The sequence below is a fragment of the Artemia sp. Qi Xiang Cuo genome, chromosome 18 (genome assembly GCF_049724085.1).
Source record: "Artemia sp. Qi Xiang Cuo chromosome 18, ASM4972408v1, whole genome shotgun sequence".
NCBI classification, from domain to species: Eukaryota; Metazoa; Arthropoda; class Branchiopoda; order Anostraca; family Artemiidae; genus Artemia; species Artemia sp. Qi Xiang Cuo.
Window position 1 is genome coordinate 26,550 of NC_142811.1, and position 19,152 is coordinate 45,701.

Consider the following 19,152-nt stretch of genomic DNA (forward strand, 5'->3'; position numbering starts at 1 on the left):
TCAGCCTCCATTCGGCGTTGGCCCAGTCTTGATCAACTCCTTTCTTGAAGGCATCTAGAGTTTTAGATTGGACGGTGGCTTCGGATAGGCTGTCCAGAGTGGGACAGAACAGATTGAGAAGAACTGTTTGCGCTCTCGCTTGATGCAACGGGGGCCTGCAACTTCTTGGTGTGTCCTCTTGTGGTAGTTGAGAAGGACGGGGAAAAGACATGACTTAATAGGTCATTTTCTAGCAACTTACGAGTTGCTATTACGTCTCCTCTTTTCCTACGGTATACTAAGGTAGGGAGTTTGAGTAAGGTGAGACGTTCCTCGTAAGATTTGTCTTGGAATGCAGAGATAAGCTTAGTTGCTCTTCTTTGGACACTCTCAAGTACTTTCACACCCATCTTATAGAACGGAGAGGCTAGGGCCATGCCAAATTCCAGGTGAGGACGGACCATGGCTTTGTACAGTTTCGTAATCACTCCCGACTTCCTGGTGGTAAATGTTCGCTTTATGAGGCCAAGGGCTTGGTTTGCTTTTGCAACTTGAGCTCGTGTGTGGCAGTGAAACTTCAGCTCATTGTCAACAATAACCCCCATGTCCTTCTCCTCACTGACTGCCTCAAGATAGGAGTCTCCTATGTGATACGCAAGTTTTGGATTATTACGTCCAAGTTGTAGAACTTTACATTTTAAGGCATTGAACTGTAGACACCAATCCAACGACCATCTATATAGTCTGTCCAGATCTTCTTGCATAGTTGACAGATTTAGGTCGTTCTGGGCCAGTCCTAGGAGCTTGCAGTCATCAGCATATAGCGTCAAAGTATTCTTCAGGTTCGTTGTACAGTTATTGGTATACATGCTGACAAGCCTAATTAGTTCTAGTTAGTTCTTGGTGTCAGATACTAATATGAAACTCGTGCTTTACTTGAAGAGCGGTTTCTCGGGTTTTCTTTTTGCGGAAATCTCACCGGCTCTGCAGTAGCAGAACAAATCATCGGCCAATGCATTGCGTTTGGCTTAAAAATGAAGAAATTTGTGGGGGTTGGTTTTGATAGGGCCAGCAACTTGTCAGGCTGCTATTCTGGTGCACAGGCAGAAATTAGGAAAAATTTATCCGCATGTGATCTACACCCACTGTGCATCGCACAGCTTAAATTTGGCTTTATGTAAAACTAGTAGGGTAGGACTTGTTAGGTCAACCTTTGCTACTATACAGCAGATTATATCATTTTTATCATCCTCACCAAAAAGAACGAATATGTTTGTAAAAGCGGTCGCTGTCGTTTGTCCCGATAGTTCTGTGAGAGAGCTTCTGAAGTTGTGGGAAACAAGATGGGTGGAGCGTCACGATTGCATTTTAGTTTTTATGTCTTTGTATTGTACGATTATTTCCGTACTTGAGGAAATAGTTGGTAGCATACGGTGCGATACGGAAGCTATTTCAAAAGCGAATGCGTTGGTTTCAGCAGCAACCGAATTTAGCTTTATGTTCACGATGGCTATGCTAGAGTTTGTAAGTGCCATAATGCTCTCTGTCTCTAAGGCGCTGCAAGCCAAAGATTTAGACTTAGTTGAGTGCTGTCAGCATATTAAGCTATGTTCTGATACTTTACTGCAGTCAAAATAAAATAATTTTGAAACAATTTTTCAGAAAGTCTATGAGCTTGCACAAGAGTTAAATGTGGCTCCGGCTGTTCCAAGGTCTATCCGCTGAAAGTCCGTCAACGATAATGAGTCCATCATGGTTTTTATCGCGAGTCATTGTCCGAAACTTACTTTGCTTCACTTATTGAAGAACTTGATCAAAGATTTTTGCGCCATCAGGAGGCATCTTTCAAAATTGGAAGGCTTTTGCCAGCTAACAGCGAGTCATTAAATATTAATGAATTTGCGAACGCTGTTGCTGTTTACGAGAGATTTCACGGGGGTAGACGTGCGCTCGAATGTGAGTTAGTCCTTTGGAAACAGAAGTGGCTCGGAATGTCTGAGAAACCATCAACTGTAATTTCGACTCTTGCGTTATGCGATGCAAAATTTTTCCCATGCATTCGAAGGCTTTTGATGATTTTTCAGACATTACCAGTGACTACCGCTTCTGCTGAGAGGAGCTTTAGATGTCTAAAGCGATTAAAAACTTATCTGCAGAGCTCAATGGGCGAGGAGCGTCTGAACGGACTAGCTCACATGACCCTGAACCACGATATCCAGGTCGATGCTGACCAAGTTTTTGATCGATTTGCAGCCAAAAAAGATCGGCGGCTGTTACTGTGAGATGTTAGGTCGTCTTTCGTTCCTCGTTTCTCTAAGTGCAGTTGATTTTGTTTTTTAAACTTTAATTGTGCTTCATCCTCTGTAAACAATGTTAATATCAATACATTTCTTGCCTTCATGGCTGCTATATAAGGTAGACTGAGGCCCCCACCCCTCCGAAACCAAATTCTGGGCAATTGTTTTTGATATAATATTATTTTTATTTATTTGGTTCTCTAAAACAAGGTTCCTATAGGCAAATATGAGGAATAATGCACCTGTTTTTTTATATCTTCTAAGTTCTGCTGCTTCGTGGCAGTTCCATGACTTTGTTGGCAAAATTTTGTCATCCATTCTCAAACAAAAAAAGTCTACAACTAGAAATACTAATGACAAGTGTGTACTTTTAATTTCTTTACCTAGCTACCCCCCGCCTGAAATCTTGCACTATGATAGATAATTTTCTTGCTCACATGACTGCTATAAAAAGGTAGACTGACGGCCCCCCCCCCGAAACGAAATCCTGGATACGCCACATATATATATATATATATATATATATATATATATATATATATATATATATATATATATATATATATATATATATATATATATATATATATATATATATATATATATATATATATATATATATATATATATATATATATATATATATATATATATATATATATATATATATATATATATATATGAGTTTAGGTATATTGGTATATCGCATAAGGTACATGCATACATTATATGCACACAGGTATATTGTACACATAATATAGGTAAATACATATTATGTATGTACCTATATTATTGGTACAGTATTGATTCAGAGTTCAGAGAGTTAAGAGCAATTCAATCGGATAAAATAAAGGATTAAATCTGAACAGCGTGCGTAACCAATTTTTACCTGTGTGTGGCTTTGCGCCAAAATTGTGAATATGTTTTTCGAAAACAAAAAAAATAACTTATCGCTTTGTTAGAATACTAGATCAAATTAAGGATTACATGTGTGCATCGATAAGATCCAAAGTGTGAAAATGACAAACCAAACATTAGAGGCCGAGAAAATGCAAAATGCCCAGTTTTTGCGAGAAAGTACACAGCTATCTAGAAATGCTGAGACAAATGAAGAAATTAAAAAAGAGCTGGAAAATGTTAAATCAGACCTAGTAATCATATCTGAACGAGCCAACCAGCTCGAAACAGAGCAGAAAAGAACAAATTTGATTATTTATAATTATACTCCGCAACACCATGGCGAGTATACTTTGAAGCAAGAGATAATGGATTTATTAAACCGTGCTATGCCTTCTCTCAAAATAAGTCGATGTGATGTACGTGACATTTTTAGATTGAAATCAGGGCCAGTAGTAGTGAAGCTAAACTCGGTCGAAATCAGAGACTACATCTTAAGAAATAGTTCCTTATTGAGAAAGGCAGGTCTATCAGTGGCCCCAGATTACACAGCTAAGCAGAGAGAAGCCCGTAAACACTTAAAGGAAATTATGAATCTTGCACAGAACGACGGCCGTGATGCAATGCTACGAGGTGACAAGCTGTTTATCCAAGGCCGACTATTCAGGTACGATAGATAGGCTGTGATTGAGGTTAAATGTAACTTGGCGCCAGTTAAAAATATTGGTCCACCCCTTAGTGCTAGACTCCCAAATTACCCTGCTGTTATCCCGAGGGGGCTAGATAGTGATGCCAGTAATAGCGATGCCGAGACAGTTATACCATCAACAGCCTATTCTCAGGCATTATCAGCAACTAAAAGACCTGCTAGTGGTGTTATTAGCCCTAATGACCTACATCGTCTAGGCACTCGTAACGTGGCACCCAAAGGAAACCATTCTCCAAGAAAAGTACTTAACAGAAGACCTCGCAGTGGTTTTTCCCGTGATTTTGTTGATAATAGTCAGCGAGTGCTAACAGATATTAATAGTCACAGCCGTGAGTATTACCATTTTGCCTTTTCTTCGACAGAGGCCAGGAAAGAGAAACTCCAAGAAATAACTAGTGATATTAATGCACTGGCAGAAAGCATAGACGCATAGGAAATAAAGAGCCATATACTGAGTTTAGTGTCATGGAACATACAAGGACTACGTGATAAGTTGCCTTATTTATATGATGAATTACTTTCGTTTGATGTGATTTCGTTTATTGAAACATGGAACCATCATTCTCCTATATCACCTTTTCCAGGGTATTTGGTTGAACAGGTTGTGCGTAAACCAGCAAGAAATAATAGACATTATGGCGGTATTTTGGTTATGAAAGAATTAATAGTAGATCTGAAAATTTACTTTGGCTGAGTATTTTTTTAAATGTAGGAAGAGATTAATTTGGGGCGTTGTGTATATCCCTGCACAAAATAGTTCTTATAATCGAGAAAATACTTGGGAAATTTCAGATGATGAATTGTCGCTAATACAAGAAAGTTATAGTGATTTTGAGTGCGTTTTGATGGGGGATTTCGATGCTTATACCGGCGTTGAGGTTGAGGTTCCAGATTTATTAATCCCAGATTTAGGGGATTTGGTCCCAATTTGTTGTAGATTACCGCGAAGTAATAAGGATGAAAAAAGAAAAATAAATGTTTGGGGAAGAAAGCTCCTGGCACTTTGCGGGGAACATGGTCTGATCAGTTCGAATGGAAGGTTTGGAAATTATAAGGGTTTGGTCAAGTTTACTTGCCTTTTAGGCCAAACTCAAAATTTTGTAGATTATGTACTGATTAGTACAAAATTTGTATCTGACTTAATTGATATTGATGAACTAGATTTAGTTGGATCCGATCAAAAAGCTATTACGCTGGAGCTGAAGACTGAGAATCTTCAGGGTGATGTTCCTTGAGTTAGAAATTTATCTAATGGAGAGCTTAGATAAGAGGGCTTAGGAAAACGAATTAGATATGATTCAAATGATGATGATTTTGAGAAATTTAAAAGGGAGCTTAGGAAGCTGCAATATAAAAAATAAGTTAAAAGCGTAAGAAGAAAATGGAAAAGATATACATGGTATAATTATGGAGTTAAATGAAATAATTTGCAGTTGTGCAGCATCGTGTAATCTGAATAAAAACGAAAATAAAAACGAGCGATATTTTTATTTGGACTGTAAGTTAATGAAGGAAAAGGTCAGATATTTATTGAGTCTTTTAAAAGAATGTGATAAACCTGAAGAACAAAGTTTAAGATTAGCCGAATATAAAGATAAAAGAAGAGATTATAAAAGGTTAATTAAAAGGAAAAAAAGAGTTTGAAATTAAGAAGAAATTGGATATTGCAAACTATCTTAGAAATAAGGATTTTAGTAAGCTTTGGGGGTTATATAAGGTATGATATTGGAAATGAAAAAGGAAACACACAGGTGGCTCCAGACGCCAATTCATGGCCTGATTATCTAGAAAGCTTGGAAGATGATTGCACAGAATTACAAGAGGTAACACATACCACACGAGATGGTTGTTTATCCCATGAAGGAACATGATTATGATTTAGTAGGGGAAGTGAGTAATGATGAGGTTTGTATTCAAGAATTTAAAAGGAGGTTCGGCTGCGGGTGTTGATGGTGTACCAATAACGTTATTTAAGAATTTTCTTTCAATTTTTATGTCGATAATCGTTTTTCTTTGTAATAAGGTGTTAACTTCAGGACAATGGCCAAGTGAGTGGAAGAGATCATTGCTTATGCCGCTTTTTAAGAGAGGTAACCTTAAGTTGCAAATAAATTATCGTTTAATAGCGCTAGTCCCTGCTTTAAGTAAGATAATGGAGAAAATACTAGATACAAGGCTTTCTAAATGGTTAAATAAAAATAATATAATACATGAAGAACAAGGAGGTTTTAGGACAGGGCACGGGACGGTAGATACAATATTTATTTTAAAGGCATTAATTGATAAATACGGAAAGGGAAAAACTTGTCTTTATGTGGGATTTCTGGACCTCCACAAGGCGTTCGACAGTGTCGACAGAGAGCTATTAAAGGATGCCCTGTTTAGAATTGGCCTCCCTCATTTGTTTGTGACGTTGATAGTGAGTATGTATATTTGTGAGAGTGGAATCGTGTTAGTTGGTAACAGGTTTTCTAGGTTTTTTAATATTAAGCTGGGTGTAAAACAAGGCAGCACTCTTTCTCCTAAATTGTTTAACATTTTTATAAATGATATTGTTGATTATCTAGAGAATAGATGGGCTCCGAATGTTAGTCTAGGGAGCCATAAACTATCACTACTATTATTTGCAGATGATTGCATTGCTTTGGTGGCTAGCACACCGCAAGATCTGCAGACGCTTTTGAGTCTTATAGAAGAATATTTGCAGATGAAAAAATTAAGGCTGAATGTTGAAAAGAGTGAAGTTGTTATTTTTAAAAAAAGGAAAACAAGTGGCGAAGATAATTATAAATTTAAATTTAATAATAAGGAACTGAAAGTAAGTAAAAGAATAAAATATTTAGGATTTGTTTTATCGGAAAATGGAAGTTTAAAGAGTCATGTTGATGAACTAATTAATAGAGGTAAAGTGGCCATGTCTGCAATTTTTAGATATCTGACGATAATGGGAATTAAAAACCTAAAAATGCATAAAAGAATATTTAATACAAAAATTTTACCAGTATTAGAATATGGAGCTGAGAAGCGGCACAGAAGTTGGAGTCCCTCCAGCTCCAGTATTATAAAAGACTGTTTAGATTACATCAGACAACTCATTCACAGGTTCTGAAAGGTGATATGGGCCTGTTTTCGTTAGAACTACGTAGGTCTATTTTGATGCTTAGATTTTAGTTGAGGTTCCTTAAGTGCAATTAAGGAAGATTGGTAAGAGCTGCTCATTATCAGATTCTGAGCTGTTGTTTAGAGACGTCATGGCCGTCCTAAACTAGGTCATTAATAGAAAGAGTGGGAATGGCTTACTTATGGAAGGATGGTCTTGGTTCCCCTGATCTACTAACAAATTCAGTAAGTCAGGTATGATTTATCTTAGAGGGTCAAGAAATTCAGTACTGGCAAGGGCTGGTTTTAAATTCTGCTACATTGAATCATTATAATCAAGTTAAACCTAGTTTTGGAGAGGAAATTTAATTTACCGGCTATGATTTTATGTCGATGGATTCAACATAGGGCGAATTGCCTTCCAATCCAGAGCAGGCAAATGGTGTTCGATAGGGGGATAGTGCATCCTGATGGTCAGTATGTGTGTCCTCATTGTAGGGATGAGGACGAAGATTTGGACCATTTTCTCCGAAAGTGTCTGGTTCTCTCTGATTTAAAGGAAAATTCCTTACAAGTGATTGTTTTGCTGCTTCAAAAAATCTTACAAAGTAGAAATCCAACAATAAAATTTCGTATTGGTGTGTACATAGAGAAGGGATTAGAAAGAAGGAAAGGTTTTAAAATTAATTATTAATAATTATATGGAATTAAAGTTATATTTTTGGTAATTTCCCAGAAGGTATTTTTCGCTATGTTTCATGTTAATGTGTCTTTCGTAATTTCCTCTGTTGTAATTTTTCTATTTTTAATAATTTTTGTGTGTATATGGCTCTTGGGCTTTTGAAATACACGATCTATCTATCTATCTATCTATTATATAAATATAGCTATTTACATATATAGGTATATCACATATAATAAAAACGTACAAAAATTTTGAGATAGCAATTTTGTTAAAAATAATTCAAACATCAGATAATAAAAACTCCGAGGTTAACACAAACCCATTATTTCACTTTGATATTGTTACTTTGATACCAGTTTTGATACTTTAATGAATATTTGTTTTTTTCTTTTTAAAGTTTGATTTTGAAATAAGGAATTTTTAAAAACTTGAAACTTTTTGCAATCAGAAACGAACAAAAATTAATTAAAAAAAAAACATTCAAAAAAATAAATTTTTCAAAAAAATGTAAAGGCCATTTATAACTTAAGCTCAGCAGATACAAATACCTTTTAAAATTCAAACTCAAAATGACAGAAATTACTATTAAGGAATAAATGAAACCCAAAACGAACAGAAATTAAATAAACAATCATAGCAAAAACATACAAAAAGTAATAATATAAATGAATAAATAGATCTTAAAGAGAGTAACGCTTAAATTGAATATGAAAATCAAGTGTAAAACGAAAAAAAATATTTTCCTATTGAAGTATAAATGAAACTTAAAACGAACAGAAATTAAATAAACCATCAATGCAAACAAACATACAATAGATATTAATAAATAAATAAATTTTACCAGTGAAACTTAAATTGAATATGCAAATCAAGGTTGAACCGAACAAAAATCACTACAAACAAGAGTTTGGTATTACCTCCTTCTCTGACTGTAAAAGCCTAAGACCTACTGCGTCATTGGCGCTTTACTGAAAACTATATGCGTCTTGGATAGTCTGGAACAGTATACACAAGATCAAATTGAATGTTTGATGTATAATTATATTAATTATTGAAAGATCCATCTGTCCAAGAAATTATTTCATTATCACTTTATTTTCATTTTCAAAGCTGTAACAACTGGAAAAGAAAATATTTGTAATATAATTCGTTTTCAATGAAGCGCCAGTGACACAGTAGGCTTGTGGTTTTTATTTACAGTTAGGAAAGGAGGCAGTATCCAAACACTTGTTTGTAGTGAAACTATATTCATCTTAAACAACTTTAAAAAGAGCTAATAAATTAAACTGAATATTTGATGTATAATGATATTAATTGCTGAAAGCTTATCAGTTCAAAATGTTACTATAATTTCAATGTTTATTTTCAATATTAAGTACAAAAGAACATATTTATCATAAAATTGATTTTCAGTAAAGCGCCAATGACGCAGTAGATTTTAGGCTTTTACAGTGAGAGAAGGTCATACCCAAACTCTTGTTTGTGGTGATTATTGTTCGTTTCAAGCTTGATTTGCATATTCAATTTAAGTTTCAATCTTTTTAAGATTTATTTATTGATTTACATTAATATCTATTGTATTTTTGTTTGCATTGATTGTTTATTTAATTTATGTTCGTTTTAAGTTTCATTTATACTTCAATAGGAAAATATTTTTTTTCGTTTTACACTTGATTTTCATATTCAATTTAAGCGTTACTCTCTTTAAGATCTATTTATTCATTTATATTATTACTTGTTGTATGTTTTTGCTATGATTGTTTATTTAATTTCTATTCGTTTTGGGTTTCATTTATTCTTTAATAGGAATTTCTGCTCGTTTTGAGTTTGAGTTTTAACAGGTACTTGTATCTGCTGAGCTTAAGTTTAAAATGGCCTTTACTTTTCTTTGAAAAACTTATTTTTCGAAAAGTTTTTTTTTTATATAAATATAGCTATATACACATATAGGTATATCACATATCATAATAAAAACGTATTACAGGTACATCATAATCGAAAACCAAATTGGAATTCATAAATGAATTTCATTTCCTGGGAACGGAGAGGACGGAATGTTTACTGTCTACATACTAGAGTAGCAACAGCAAAATGAATGCTCGGTGAAAAATGTAGCGTGTGTCTTGGGCCCCTCTCTTTTACCATCGCTTCATGGTTATGATAATGAGTTTCTGAATAAATTTATCTGAATAAATAAATTATATAAATTGATTTATATAATAAAAATAAAACCAACCTTCAGTCTGGCATATTCAAGCTCAAATGGGTCTTCAATGACATTCTCATTTCCCTTTGCCGGATTTTTCAGGAGATCAAGGCTCTGTTTTGATAGTGAAATGACCTCTCTTAGATCAGCAGCTAGTTTCCCTAAATTATCAAGATCTTCTCCAGAGGCTGTTTGGCCCAGAAGTTCAACATTTTGAAGCTATAGAATTAATAATATAAGAAAGCCTGATTATTATTATCAAAATGTACAAGTTCCAAAATTTCAAAAACAATATTTTTCCTAAATAATTTCACCGTTACATGGAGAGGGTCTTCAAATTTTAGTTGCGTTTCGTTTCAAGGTTGGAAAAAAAAAAAAAAAAATTTATAGTATCCATGGAGTTTTATTAGTAATTTTGATGTTATTATCCTGCACTGAGGACGGTCAAGCGGAGGTCTTGACCGAAATATTTGCATTTTAGTTCATATGTTTCACTGGCTTGTATAATCCTCGTTTTTCTCTTTTTTTACTATTGTTTCGTTTTAATATTTTTCCTGTTTAAAGGACAATTCTTTAAATACAATACATATCTGAAATTGGTATGATATATGATATGGCCTTGTATAATATAGCCTCTACCGCCCAAGTTGTTCATTCATTGACGCATTATAGAATCAGCTTTTTTCGTTAGTTTCTTTCAGATTAGCGCAAGACAAGACAAAGAGAAGTGACAGAATAGATGGAAAATATATAATTTGGGCTATATATATGCACATTAGGGGCGGGGGGATTATTTGGGCAGTGTGAAGTTAGAAAACAATTCTTACTTCATAATATGCAGAAAACTTGTACCTATCACATTAGGCATACATACCCGCTATACTTTACCCCACCCCCACCCCCCGTAATGCGCAAATATATAACTCAAATTTGTTTCTAAAGTATTCTATTTTTATTATACCTAGGTATATTTCATTAGGACTGAGCGTCAGAGAAACATACTAGAAGAATATTAGGCAGGGGCTATATTATACAAGTACCTTGAAATTTATTACAATGGTTACAAAAAAAAAATTAAGACCCTTAACTTAAATCTTGCCTAAGGTCCTTGTTGAAATGGATACTATACCGTCTCAATCATAATAAAGTGAAAACTAAAAATAGCATTAATGAACCCTTTATAACAGTGTACATTAACCTGATCATAATTGTTATTTGCTACTTCTTCATATTTGGAGAGAAAACTAAAATTCTCAATAGAATTAAAATATAAAGCGAGTCTTTTAGAAGATGATCTTTAGAAGAAGATCTTTTAGAAGATGATTATGATCCTTTGGAACAGTTGCTTTTAAAAGTAATCCACAATGGAGGGGTTACTTGAATCGATCAATTCAGCAACTAAACCTTCTAATTAATACAATTCAATTATTGGTTACCTTAAAATTTCAGTCAACAACATTATCTACAAATTATTGAGAAGCAGCAGATACAAAATATCAGCAGGCTCAATTTAACTGAAATTGAAACAACCTGAAAAATTTGGAAAACAAATTTAAAAATTGTACTCCAAAAACTGTAACAACTTAGATGGCTAGAACACACCAAGCCTATGGAAAGAACTCACCTCCCAAAGATAGCCCTTGAAGGGCGTGTATATGGTTCTTGCCCTTGATGATGCCCCCCAAAGAGATGGAAAGACAATTTCACGTCACTGAACGTGCTGTACCTTCTCTGCCTGGCCGAAAATAGAAGTTCATATAGGACTTATATTAATAGACTGGTGAAAGAAGTCATTTTTATCTATTCATTTATTTTCTTATTATAAATTTTTTATTGTTTTATTGAAGTCTACCTTATTAATGCAGTCTCCTTATTAATTACTTCTCAAAGATATTTTTGTTTATCCAAAAAGCAACACAACTCTCATAAACTTGCCAGAAGATTGGTGTAACAGCAATCAGCCTCATATCAGCAAAATCATTAACTGCATCTTTTCAAACAGTTTGTGTAAAGCCAAAAGGCTGCAGAAATTTACCAATTTTTGAAAAAGGGGGAAACCCCTCCAAATAGTCAAGCAATCTTAATGAAAATCACACCATCAGATTCAGCACATTAGATAATTCTACTATAGAGATTACAGGCTCCTATATACAAAAATAAAAGAATTTAGCATTTTTTTGACACAAGAAAGATGACAGTTGCAAAATTATTTGTTGTTGTTTATTTTTTCCAGAGGTGATCATATCAAACCAGTGATCCTAGAAGACCATGAGATAGCTCACTTGATCAGAAATCAAAAGTTGTAGTGCCCTCTTTAAGTGATCAAAAAGATTGGAGGGCACCTAGCCTACTTTCCATACCCATTTTTCCCTGAACAAATCCAATTAAAACTTTAAAACAGCCATTTGATACAGCATAGTTGAAAAGTCCAATAAGTTGCATCTGAGAATGACATGACCCCCCACAGACCCTGGGGAAAAGGCTGTAGGTCATATAACTAGCCTGTTGTTCGCATATTTTTTATTAGGAAATACATAGAAATTTTGGGGGTGTATTTTCTGCAAAGGGATTTTCCACGGGTAGGATTTTATGTGGGGTTGAAATTTTCCAGGGAATACTTTACATAGAGGAAAGGAAAGAGGATTTTCTAGCTTTAATTTAAAATAGTCAGAAATTAAAAAAAAAACTCTTTCAACTAAAAGTCAGGAACAGCATTAAAACATCAAAAGAGCAGAAATTATTCTGTAAATGAGTGGGTCTTCCCCTTTCTCTTTATTCTAAAGTTTGACTTTTGTCACAATTCTTTAATACGGCTCCTAAAACATAAGAACTACTGAATTTGAATGAGATATATTTTAAAAGAACTTTTAAGACTTCAGCATAAAGAGCAAAGATTGGGGAATGGGCAGCCCTTTCATGTACAGAGTAGATAGATAGATAGATATTTAGTTATGAAATATACATAACGCTACAAAATACACCTGCGCACATGCCTAGTGGCATAATTGAGCGCATTAAAATTACAACAAACTATTAAACACTGGTAGCAATTTCAATGAAAACGAAAAAAAGAAAAAACAAAGAAAAAAAAACAACAAAAAAAAACAGAAACAAGCCTCTTGGACAACTGCCCAAATACAAACAAGGTAAATAAAACCAAAGTCAACTCTCAGAGATAAACTTCCTCACCATTCCTAGTCTTGTGAGATCAACAATGCAGAAGTCAGAGCTTTTTAAGCTGGCTTGCAAAAGCCTTGATCCTGATGATTTATGCAAAGGTAATGCAAAGGTAATCTACAGAAAGTTTGGAGTGTAGTTAATGAAGCTTTATCTCGTAGGAAACAATCAAAGAAACAGCCTACTGCCTTCAAGAATGCATATAGTTCAACTATTGAAACAGCAGTTGTACCTAGTGCCTTCAAATCTTACTTTACCACCCTACCAACTGTTAAGACCCCCTCCTTTCCTAAACTAGGTAAATCTTCACCAGCTGAGAGAAGTATTTTTCTAACTCCTTGTACAAGCATAGAGATCTGTGATTTTATTTCTTCTTTAAGTAGCAGTAACACAGCTGATGCGCTTGAACTAACAAACCATGTGCTTAAGTCTGTTTCTTCTTATGTTGTTGAACCTCTTACCCATATCTTTATTCTATCTATTTCAAAAGGTGTATACCCTGATTCGTTTAAAATTGCAAAAGTACTCCCTCTTTTTAAGAAGGGTGACCCCATCTTAGTGTCAAATTATAGACCTATATCAATTCTTCCAATTTTCTCAAAGCTACTTGAAAAAGTTGTGCATAAGAGGCTTTTTTCATTCCTGTCTACTGGTGCTTCAATTGGAAGCGGTTCTGTTCTGTCTGATCACCAGTATGGCTTCCGAACTAAACTCTCTACTGCATGTGCTCTAGTTGACGTTACAGAATTCGTGCGTGTTAACATAGACAAGGGTCGTTGTGTTCTAGGACTATTTCTTGATTTTTATAAAGCTTTCGACGTGGTAGATCATTTTGTCTTACTGGGAAAACTGTCTCTACTTGGAGTTCGGGGAATTGCCTTTGAATGGTTTAAATCTTACCTGTCTAATAAATCTCAGTTTGTGTGTTACGATAGGAAATATTCTGATCTAGCCTCAGTTTCCAAAGGGGTACCTCAAGGCTCAGTTTCGGGACCACTCCTATTTCTTATTTTTATTAATGACCTTCCTCCATCTCCCAACCTTGATACCCACACTGTTTTGTTTGCAGACGATAGTAATTTTTTGTGGTTTCTAATGATCTGCCCTCTGCTGTGTCTAAGGCTCAGCTTCTGCTCAACCATGTGCGTGATTGGTGTGAGCAGAACAGGATGCTGTTGAATAGCTCTGAGAGTAGCATTATTCATTTTCGAACCCCATACCACATGTCTGAACCTTCTCCAACAATCTTTGTTTTTTATGGTACTGATATAATTCCCCAGTGCTCTTTTGTTAAACTTCATGGTGTGCATGTTGATTGTTTTCATTCTTTCAAAACTCATATTTCCTATACACATTCTATAATTTCTCGTCAAGTGTCTTTGCTTCATCGTGCCAATCAATTTCTTCCTCCTGATGTAATGCTTTCTCTTTATTTTGTATTTGTCCTTCCTTATCTTTCTTATTGCTACACTGTATGGGGCAATACTAACCATTCTTCCCTTCGGCAACTCCAAACAGTAGAGAATAGAACGGTGAAGGCAACTTTTCGCCTACCCCGACTCTATCCTACAGCTGATCTTTACAGTGATACAGGTCTAGATGCCTTAGATGTGGTTATCAAGAAGCAGAACCTAAAACTAGCTCATCGAGCCTTCCATTTCTCGCTTCCTCTAAATGTCATATCTTAGTTTGTTCGAGCATTAACACATAAGTGCCTTTCCTTACTTTGGTACTCTGTTTGCTAGTGTTGATTGCCTAAAAGAGTTTCCTCATGAGTCCGTATGTACCCAAATTATATAGAGTTTGTTCTTTGGACCTCTACCCCCGGTAGATTTTCTCTTATCAAAAACTCTTCTTCCCTTTGCAGAAAAATATTCTCTAAGGCTTGAAGTAATTTCGTTTTGTATTTCTTTATTAATTTTGCTTCATCTGTTTTTTCCGCTTTTCTGTATATAGTTTTTTTTTCTTTTCTCCTCTCTTGGTATGTTTAATGAGGTTTAAACCCTGTCGTTTAATAATATCAATAATTGTTTGAATCTTTAACAAATTAAAGGCAATTTTAAGTTCGGATAAAATTAAGTCAAAGGTTATTTTTTAGCAGTTCTTTGTTTTTTGTTGATTTTTCTCGCATTGTGTTTATATTTTTGAGATATTATTGTATTTTTTTTTTTGCTTCCCTGATTTGTTTAGTGTACAGTTTGTGATTGATACGAGATCCTCTACAAGCTATGGTTCTTGGGACCTCTAGCGCTTAAGTGTATTTATGTATTTATTGTAGTATTTAATAATAAATTTAATAATAAATTGAATTCTGTGAAACTGCTGGTAATCAGCGCACTCTCTAATATCCAGGGGAATAAAATTCCACACCTTCAGACCAATATGCCTCAAACTAAATCTTGCTCTAGCTGTTCGCCTAAACTCGAGTGAGAAATTGAACCTGATTGATGTCGGATATGAATGACGCTGCGAGTTAAAAGGGAAAATTCCATGGAAATATGATGCTAACTGGCCAAAAACGTAATTGTGACATATCTGGGATATTGCACTGAAATGAAGTTGATGTAAAGAAAAAATTCCAGCTGATCCAAAAAGATGAGTAATAGAAGACCTATTATCAATCTCAAAAAGTATCCTTATCGCTTTATTTTGTAAAATTTGAAGGGGTTTATAAACTGAAGGAAAATTTAAAGCCCACACTGAAACACAATATAGAAAAAAATGATGGACCAAAGAAAAGTAAATTGATTTAAGTATATTAACCGGAAAAACATGGCGGAGACGGAACATAATCCCAACAAACCTACAAACTTTTACCGATAGAGTTTTAACATGTTCATGAGATGACAAATTTTCATCAATAATTATCCCAAGATATCTAAACTGTTGTACCCGTTTCAGTTCCATATTATTCAAATAAAGAGAAAAAACATCAGAATTGACTGAACCAACTTGTAAAAATAGCATATACTGGCATTTCCTTTCATTTAATAGAAGAAGGTTTTGACAATACCACTCTGAAGTAGTTGATAGAGTACTTTGGATGTTCAAGAAAAGCTGTGTTAAATCTGAAAGGGAAGAAAAAATCAAAACATCATCCGCAAACATAACAATTTTGCAGATTGGAAGAAACACAGGCAAATCATTAATAAAAAGAAGAAATAGGGTAGGATCCAAAACAGAGCCCTGAGGAACCCCACAATTTACGAAAAATGACTTAGATCGGATTCCATTTTTACTATCATGGCATTCAATTTTTCTTTCAGCAAGATAAGATGCAAAAAAATTCAAAGATTTTGAAGAAAACCCATATTTTTTTCATTTATTTAGTAAAAGATGGTGATCCACAGAGTCAAACGCCTTGGCCACATCCAAGAATATAGCCAAGGCACCCTGACCAGTGTCCAGCGCATTATTTATTTCGATTAAAAGCTGATGTATTGCTAGTTCTGCTGATTTTCCTTTAATGAATCCATACCGCAAAGGATGCAATATTTTATTATTGCATAAATAATTGTGAAGTTGTTTATGAGCAATATTTTTCCAAAATTTTACTAAGAACAGATAAGAGTGAAATTCCTCTATAATTTAAAGGATCCATAGAAACACCACCTTTATACAAAGCTAATACACAGGGAATTTTTAAAAGATCCGGAAAAACTCCTTTTAGTAAAGACAAATTAAAAATATGCACCAACAATGGGGCAACATTAGGAGCTATTTGTTTCACAATTTGTGTAGAAAACCCAAAATCATGCAATGAAAAACTTTGCTTTAGTTTCATTATATGTCCTTTAACTTCCTGAGGTGCAATTTCAGATAAATCAAATGAGTTTGGTGCTTCATCTTCAACAACAAAATCATTTGACTGACTCTCTTGCCTATTTGTACTCAATACAATCAATAGTACCCAATAGTACTTAAATGCTTGCCAAAAATATCCAAAATTTCTTTTGGATCCGTCACTTTTGAACCATCAAGTTCAAGACAATTAACTCCCGAACTCGAACGATGATTGGTACGATTTTATCATTGATTAGCTGCCATGTCTTTTTCATATTTGACTTATACTGTAAAAATTTATCGGAAAAATATTTTCTTTTAGCATATCTTATAATAGAATTCAGTTTATATCTATAAGTTATATATTCCTCATCAAATACATCAGATTGGGCAGCCAGATACTGACGATGTTTTTTCCTTTTCATCTTAAGTGACGTCAAAATACCATCCCTAATCCACGGGTCAAATTTTTTTGAAAACTTTCCGTGCAAAAATCTTGTCGATGCTACTGGATCTCGGAGCTGCATCATATCATGGATAAATTTCCAAAAAGCATCATTAACATCATTTGAATCAAAAATGGGGGGGCCAGTCTTGATTATCTATCAATTCACGCAAAAGCTTAAAAATCAATCAATTTTTTTGTCGGTAAAAATTTTTATTTCTATGTTTTTTAAATGCAGGTTGAAATAATTTTTGGGCTACATCTAAAACAAAACTTACTGGAAAATGATCAGACATGTCACATATGCTAACAGAAGACTTTATCGCTTTAAAAGAAACACCAGAAAAGAAAATGTTATCCAGCAAATTTGCAGTAGTCTTTCTTACTGTTGTAGGTAGCAAAATACTTGGAAAAAGTCCTGAACACAGCATAATGTTCAGAAACTTTTTATGAAAAGCCACATCTAAATTCAACAAATCAAAATTGAAATCACCTGAAATTATTGCTGGTTTTTTACATCCACCAAGTTTTACAACTAGGGGCTCAAAAATCTAAAAAAAACTCTTTGGGGTTACTTGATGGCGGTCTATACACTGACCCAAAAATAAAAGGTTCGCAGCCAATGGGACGTAATTCAACAAATAGTCTCACATAAACCTTCTTCCCAACCTGAAAAATCGTCAAGTATATTAACAGACCAATCCTGTCGAACATAAATTAATTGGCCACCTTTTGCACCTACACCTTGAAACAGATTTCATACCCGAAAGGGACAGCATAGACATTGGAGACTTTTGCGACAAAAAAGTTTCACATACAGCTACAATATCCTTAGGACTAGAATTTAACAAGAACTTAAGTTCATTACATGCACCCTGTAATCCTTGCGCATTAACATGTAATACCCTTATCAGGAATTCACATTGCTCAATTTCATTAGTTAAAGGCTCATCCAAAAAGTTACAATCCGGTAGATTTCTGACTTATTGTACGTCTTTGTCATTCCAAGTCAAATCATTAAGTATTGTATCTAAGTATAAACGGGACTCAGAACATTACTGAACTCCATCCATATAACTAACAAACACAGAGAAACTAAATAAAACTTCAGTTTTTAACAGTGAAGGTTCATAAGCTAAATTGAGGATCTAAACCACATCGGATATTGTTTTGCATGGCGTAATTTCCAAGCCATCTTTCACAAAAATGAAGCCATTTTTCACATCGTCCACACATTCTTATTTTCAAATCTGTTGCAAGCAAGCTTGAAAACCTCCTGCCTCTCCCTAGTTAACGCTTCATTAACAAAGACGCGGGAACCCTTGAGCATTTCCCGAGTGCTTGGAAAAAAGCCTACGTCCGCGTCTTACCTAAAGTCAAAGACCCGAAGTCCTGCAATCAGCTTCGTCCGATTTCTATTACGCCTAATATGGCTAAAGTGACTGAATCTTTTATTTATAGAGAGCTCCTAGCCCAAGTTCAGCCAGCCCTAGATCCGTTTCAGTACGGCTGCTTGAAAGGGAGTAGTACGACGCATTATCTAGTACGTCTCTACCACCTGATTACCGAGTGGTTGGACAAAGGCAGTAGCCTCGTTGACCTGCTTTTAGTCGACTATCGTAAGGCTTTTGACTTGATCCGCCACTATACAGCAGCAAATAACCTCAAAAAGATGGGCGCTAGGAAGCATATTTTGCTCTTAGTTGTTGACTTCCTGCGTAACCGCTGTCAGTGTGTCTATGCTCTCTTCCCTAGTGACTTAAACTCTGAGTGGGCTGAACTAACGTGTGGCGCACCACAAGGCACTAAGCTGGCAGCTCTTTTGTTTTTAGCGGTAATTAACTACATTATCCTCGAGTTTGAAGACAGATTCAA

At 34.8% G+C, this 19,152-nt stretch overlaps 1 protein-coding gene across 1 annotated transcript in view; it reads right to left on the bottom strand.

Moving 5' to 3' along the window:
* The window catches only part of LOC148941092 (zinc finger CCCH-type with G patch domain-containing protein-like), a gene marked incomplete at its 3' end in the record, with an annotated part of 56,486 nt that overhangs the window by 24,609 nt on the left and 12,725 nt on the right, over positions 1 to 19,152 (bottom strand). The window contains exon 2 of the mRNA XM_089104577.1: positions 9,903 to 10,091. Within this exon, the coding sequence (XP_088960703.1) occupies positions 9,903 to 10,091 (189 nt within the window). The remainder of the gene's footprint in view (positions 1 to 9,902; positions 10,092 to 19,152) is intronic.